Source organism: Notothenia coriiceps, unplaced genomic scaffold, assembly GCF_000735185.1.
Source record: "Notothenia coriiceps isolate Sejong01 unplaced genomic scaffold, NC01 NC01_scaffold00008227, whole genome shotgun sequence".
In the NCBI taxonomy this organism is placed as follows: Eukaryota; Metazoa; Chordata; class Actinopteri; order Perciformes; family Nototheniidae; genus Notothenia; species Notothenia coriiceps.
The window spans coordinates 36545-43344 of record NW_011340928.1 but is presented as its reverse complement, the minus strand read 5'-3'; the positions used below and the strand labels follow the sequence as shown (position 1 = coordinate 43344).

Sequence of the window (6800 nt, the reverse complement as noted above, 5' to 3'; positions counted from 1 at the left end):
CAGGTCAAACGTTAGTTTACAGCGAAGTTTGGAGCGAGCACGTTACATTACTTACTAAGAGGAGTTCTAAACGGTGGCAGAAGCTAGTGATGTACGGGGCAGCCAATAATTCCTACACATTCGACATGTGTGTACGTGTAGTCTCTGTTAACAGTGCAATATAACCTATCTTGACAAACTAGTCAAACTCTGAAAGCCGTTTGAAAGTTATGACATTAGGTAATTATGAGGGCTATAGAGGAATTTATCCAAACACATTAGAATACAGATCGCTAACACCAATAACAAATAATTGAAAACGGGTAGTCCATGTGATCACCAAGATTGTATCACTCAAGCAAAATGACGGAGAACGATATGTTTTGTATGCCGGGGAGAGAATGGAGTTCACTTGGGACCTCCATTCGACGCTGCGACAAACAGTTACGAAATAAGCTAAGTATTTTTATGGATGCTCCTGAGCATGGTTCCCTGAGAGGCCGCGGGCGTTTTGCGGTTGTCGGGGGTTGTTGAGAGCGGTTTTCTGGGTGGTTTTGGGTCTTTTCGTCCGCTCTCACAATGTGTCTGCTATATAAGTAATGAGCCAATATAGTGTCCGGAGTGATATGGAATGTATACAGGCATGGGGTTTAGGCGCCGTTGCGCAGCCGGTTCGGTAGTGGTCCTTATACATAAGGAAAAGGTATTAGTACTTGTCGAAAGTGGTCAGGGTCTGAAGCCCTTTGTAAGTTGTGTTGATTATGAAAGGTGCAGCTTGGCGGTCTTGATGGAAAATGAAGGTTTAACCGATCAGGCAGCAAAGAGCACCTGGTTTATACAGTAAGGTGCGATTGGAGGGGGTCACAAAAGGTGGGTTTATAAGCAATATTTCTTAATGTTTTATTCAAAATGTAGTATAGTTGAGACAGTAAGTTACAATTCAGATCAGGAAAAGAAAGGTAGAAGTTAGGTTCCGCAGCTTTGATTAAAAACGGGAAAAATAGAATCCTGTTTGAATTTACAAAAAAAGAAAAAGACGACAATCACGAAGCATCGCGGAGCCGAAGTTCCTGCCATCACTGTCATCTTCTATGCGTTTCGGACATGAAATATTATCACAAAAATTACAACCCACATTCTGAGCCATCTATAATAAACATACACCGCTGGAAAAGGAGAAAACCTGCATTTACAGTCTTATGTTTTTTTTGGCTTGTGTTCAATGTTTAGATATTTTTTGCCATTATAACTAGGGAGAGGAGCGAGGCGATGTAAAATCTAAAATAGACAGGTTGTGTGTGTGTAGGTGTTCATGATCAGCTACGACGAGCAAACAGATAGAATCGGTAAATAGTATCAAAAGACAAACAACACAACAGGTGGGTGATTGCAGCCCAAGCACACGGCTGAACCAGCAGAGGTCTGACCACTGCACCACGCGGAGAATATGGTGCCAGCGTGGGAAAACAGTTATACCTGCCACTGCAGAGACTGTTGGAGCTTTCCTGGCGACCAATCGAGCACATCCATCCGAACACAAGCCAAAATCCCACTAGATAAATTAAAATTCCTTCATAATATATATAACTATAGTTGTGATAGAACGTGCTGGTATGATGGTGGTATAAGGGGGGTTGTAGTATAGTTAAATTTATATGAGTGTTATCTCAATAATCTCCACATATAGAGTATATAAATAGGTATATACTCTGCCAATATAACTCCTCCCACAGTGATTTGAAGGTAAAAGTGACACGAAGAGGATGAATATCTCTAGGACTTAAAATATATCTTCTTGCACTGAGTAAAGGGAAGTTACACATCTTCTGTATCATTAGCACTTCAGTACATGTTGTAAAATCCACTGCATATGAACAGATAACTGCTGATCCAAGGTTTTAACCCGCAAACAATCCGTGTTTCTTTAGAAAATATGTGCTTAATGAAACAACAAAAGAAGGAAAGGAAACATCTGTGGAAAACAAAATATGCATCTAGGGTAAAGTGAATGATTCTGTAGCATAACAACATTTAAAAATCTCAACAATTACAGACACGAGCAAGGATTCTCTACACTAAGCAAGTTTCCACCTGGCTTCTCTCATACATTATTCAACAATAATTAAAAACAATTTTGGTTGGACAAATAGAAATTAACAGTCTTGATTGCATTTTGGAGTCAATGTATATATAATATTAAATAACAACACAGAAATATCTAATAAAAAAACGTTGCGCATTGGAAGAAGACACAACAGTTTATAAAGTTCCATTCAGACCCGCTTTTTGGGAAGCGAAGAAGCATAAAAAGAAAATGATATTCAGGAACACAAAATAAGTGCATGTCTATGAGGCGCCATAGAGCTTCACTTTTTGTGGAACAAAGTGTTTTTCTACCTGGCAGACCTAAAGAAATAAACAAACTAACATCAAATTAAACCCACGACATTTTTGTATACTTTTAAACACATGGAAAATGGAGTTCTTTCAGACATCACGCATGATTTTCTACACACTTCGTTCCCCTCACAACCAACGTTCAAGTGATTTCAAAATATATATATATATATATATATATAAACTGTATTTACTTTATAACTCAGTACCAAATATAAACAAACGTATACAGGTATTGATGTTGATTAGGTCCTCGATTACAAGTACTGCCGGTAGTTCTATAAAATGGTATGTGTGTGTGTCTCTTTGTGTGTGCATTAAATAAAAAGCTTAAAAACATGGCAAAGCATACCTGATAGTCGCCGTAGCACAACAGTGTTCTATAGATTAAGCTGATTACATATAAGTATAACTGAGTCAGTTTAAGCTTTATGATTAGAAACATCATATATAGCCAGTAGGTCCAGTATTCTGCGACAAGCATTATAGCACCAAACGTTTCGTCATTTGGCAAAATTCAAGCTTTAAGTGAAAGTCAAATGCTTTTGTTTAATAATAAAGTGTTACTGTGACGCCGTGATTTGTATAAAGCTAGCAATAACATTTCCCCTTGTACTTTTTTTTATTTTTTTTAATTCATCTTCCTCTCCCCCCCCCCACCCCCCACCTCACGTTTTCTTTTCTTTTTCTTAAGCGTATTCAGTAGTTTTTGCGTCCTGCTAAATCTTGGTGTGCGGTCTGTTTGGCACAATACCACAGCCCTCTTAAATTAATTATAAATATGGCTGTAATACATTAGAGTCACAAAACAGATTTTTTGGTTCCAAGATTTTTGCAGGGAAAGAAAATAAAAAATGTAAAGAATATAATAATATTTAGCGCATCTAAACAAGATCTACAGAGCAAGTTAAACATCTTCCTGTGGACAATAATGCTCTTCTTCTGTCTACAAGCACCGAGCGATATACTTTCAGATTGTGCAGAGAGCCACAGCCACTCTCTCTGCTCGCAGACAAAAACAGAAATAAAAAATTATTGATAAGACCATTATAACCTCTCTTCATAAATTAAATAATTAACATTTCGCTTTTTTAAATGATTGGCCTACCCCATCTCAAAACTACATCATTACCCTGCCCAAGTCTCCCCAACCCAAAACAGGAAATAGAAATACATCACCAAAAACCTGATTTATCATATTATTCGTCGATAGAATCTTTCTCCTGTGGGCTCTCGGCCCAGAGTTGGACACAATTTAACAATAATAAAATCTGTACATCTTGGAGTTCCCACTCTACGAAAGCTTTTCATTTTTTTTAAATCCATCTTTTTGTCGTATACTTGCACAATTAAGTAACCTCAAGGTTTGATAGCACTTTGGAGTTGATTGTTTACCAGCTAGTTTACATATATATTATAAACATCAACTTATTTTTAGTTTTGTTTCTCAAGCTTGTTTAAATTCTTAGTCCTCTTCCGGGGCAGTGCCAGCGTTGCCCTCACCCCAATTTGATTGGTCGTTGTCGGTGGGCTCCTCCCCATCCAGGTCCTCTCCTTCCTCGCCCTCGAAGTCTTCATCACGGGGGAACTCCATGCCCTCCATGCCCTCCTGCGTGGCCTGGTGCGAGTCTGCGCAGTCTGCACAGACGCCGTAGCGCCGTGATCCGTGACGGATCCCGACGCTCGCCGCCAGCATGAAGATTTTCTTACACACCATGCACTTGTACTTTTTGTCCTTCTTGTGCACCTGTAGGGGAGAAGGGGGCGGGGCAGAGAGGGTTGGGGAAAGGATGAGAGCACTTTTACTTTTTATCGCTTTAAAAAAGAAGGTACTTAAAAAGATATGCGAAAGGTCCACAGAATTCCTTTTTAACCACAACAATTATTTGGTATTTACATATCTGTTCCAGGGTTTCCATTAGCCGGTAATTACCGGTTTTTAGCTGGTAAAATGTATTATAAACCGGTAAATTCAAAATGTCTGGTAATAATTAGGGATGCTCCGATCGATCGGCCGCCGGTCATTATCGGCCGATATCCACTCTTAGTAGTTTGATCTGTGCTCTTGATAAAGGCCGATCAGGAGAGCTGGATCTGATCGATATGGACATAAACGCGAGTGAAGTGTAACCGGACGCGAGAGAGAGAGATCAGATCAGCTGCTGCATGATCACCTGAAGCCCCGCCCACTGTTTATCGAGCTGCATGAGAAACTGACGGGCTGTCAGGAGAGGGAGGGAGGGAGAGAGGATCCGTTTCTCCCGTGTAATTATTCAAAGTTAATGTAAACTTTTGAATAATGTACTTTATCTACTACAAGTAGTTTGTTTGAATGTAATAATTATGTTTTGTTATTTGTGGAATCATTTATTGAAAAATAAATCTGAATTTTTCTATCTGTTATAAACTGAAGCAATATAAAATGAGCCCCATTAACTGAGTTTTAAACATCAGCATATCCGGTCATAGTCCGGTAATTACCTGCTAACGGAAACTCTGCTACACAATTCTTATTATTATTATTATTATTATTATTATTATTGAAACATGACCAGTAAGTTTCAAATTTGTCCGGTAAAATAAATTCTGTCCGGACATTTGACCGGCGAGAAAAAAAATCATAGTGGAAACCCTGATCTGTTCATATAACATTGCTAGTATTTCTGGATCATAATTATTTAAGCATGATGACGGTTGCAAGTTTGATATTTTTCTACATAGAGAATGTGTTTTGAAAATGTCCCATTAAGCTTAATTTAACATTCAACAGATTACGTTATTATTTGATGCAGAAAACTGCTGCCTGTCATACAGGTTGTTCTGCCGGTACAACTGGTTTAGCCTCCTGATTTAAAAACACGTAATGTCCTCTCTTAGACATACTGTAGGTTTCACATCCATTTGTTGTTAGACATTTTGTGCCTCTAAGATATGTTAGAAAACCAGTATCATTGCATTCAACTTCTCACTCCCTGGAGCGAAGAGCTGCCTGACACAAAACGTGAGGCGGGGTGCAAAGATGCAAGGGTGGCCTAAGCTCTGTAGCGTTTGGCAGAAGATGGTGGCTGCGCCTCACACGGCGGTGTAAAAGAGAGGGTCCGTTGCATATGTGGACTCACCAGGGAATGTCTCTTGACGTGCTCGCGGCGGGTGAACAGCTTGCCGCAGATGTCACAGCTGAAGGAGCGCACGCCAGAGTGGATGATCAGGTGTCTCTTCAGCGTGCGCCGGTGCTTGGCGATGTAGTTACAGTGGGGGCACTTGAGCTTATTGAGGGCTAGGTGTGAGGACTCGCCTGCGAAGAGAGAGAGAAACAAAAACATTCAGACAAAGTGATTTAGAGACTTCATGTCTAAGGATTTTTGATTTAGTGTACATCATAAAAACGGTTCAATTGACACACCCACTGAGAAAAAGCATTTTTCCTGCCCTCTTTTTTCTCCTCTTAAAAAAACAATACCACATTTTACTCCTACACAATAGACTGCTTGGTCACCATATGTATTGAGACCACCATGTCTTCTCTCAACTGACACGTGTTTCTTTACTAAATAAAAAAAGATATAAGAAACTCAACCATTGTTTTCTCCTTCAGTTAGATTTATGGCATTGGAAGAACAAACCGGAGATGGACGAAGACAATCATCATAAAAGCTACATCTGCATCTATAGATCTTCTAATGAGGGAGGGGTGTGTCAGGAACCAATATCCTGTTTATCAAATCACAGAGTTAAGATGCGGTAACCATTACGGAGAATAGGACACCACAAAGGGATGTATCACAAAAAGCCTCTTTAGCAAAAGTTTGCTCAACTGTAGATGAAATAGAATACTGCACAGCTCTGTCACTGTTGCTAAGTAACTGTACGTAAGGATGCTGGAGGTCTCATTAAGGCAGTGTTACAAAGGATGCAGACACGTATTAGCAGTGAATGTAAAGCAGGTCTGTCGTTGTTCTACATGGACGTAATAATGTCGTTTGGTAGAAGATATTAAAGAATTCATCATTACCAGACCAGTGGTTGTGATGGCAACTAACCGTTTTTAAAAGAGGTTCAACTAATAACGTATTGCCTCATTATATTAAGAATATATCAATTATCAGCTTTTTTATATTACCCATAATGCTGATTATCTAGTGCATTCTGGATGTTCAGTAATATGGGGGAGCACCCGTAACATCAAACCCAATCAAATACAACACCTTTATTTATCAACCATGAAGATCGGCTTCAATAAGATTGAAAGACGAGATGTTTGTTTTTTTCATGTCTAAATGAGAGACATCAATTTGTCCTCACACAAACACAGATGTTTATGCTAAACAAACTCCTGAGGACAGCTGGGCTGACAAATAAATAAGCAACCTATTGATTCTGAAGAGCCTCCTAACAGAGTGGTAGTGCTTCAGTGTTGAAAAGGG

General features: G+C 39.3%; 1 protein-coding gene across 2 annotated transcripts in view; it reads right to left on the bottom strand.

The window, feature by feature from the left end:
- Positions 1–3065: 3065 nt before the first annotated feature.
- Positions 3066–6800, bottom strand: part of zbtb10 (zinc finger and BTB domain containing 10) — a 19654-nt gene continuing 15919 nt past the window's right edge. For both annotated transcript variants that reach the window (XM_010770030.1, XM_010770031.1), the window contains 2 exons: positions 5496–5671; positions 3066–4123 (listed from right to left, as the gene is read on the bottom strand). In XM_010770030.1, coding sequence (XP_010768332.1) covers positions 3842–4123; positions 5496–5671 — 458 coding nt within the window. In that variant the 3' untranslated portion in view covers positions 3066–3841. The remainder of the gene's footprint in view (positions 4124–5495; positions 5672–6800) is intronic.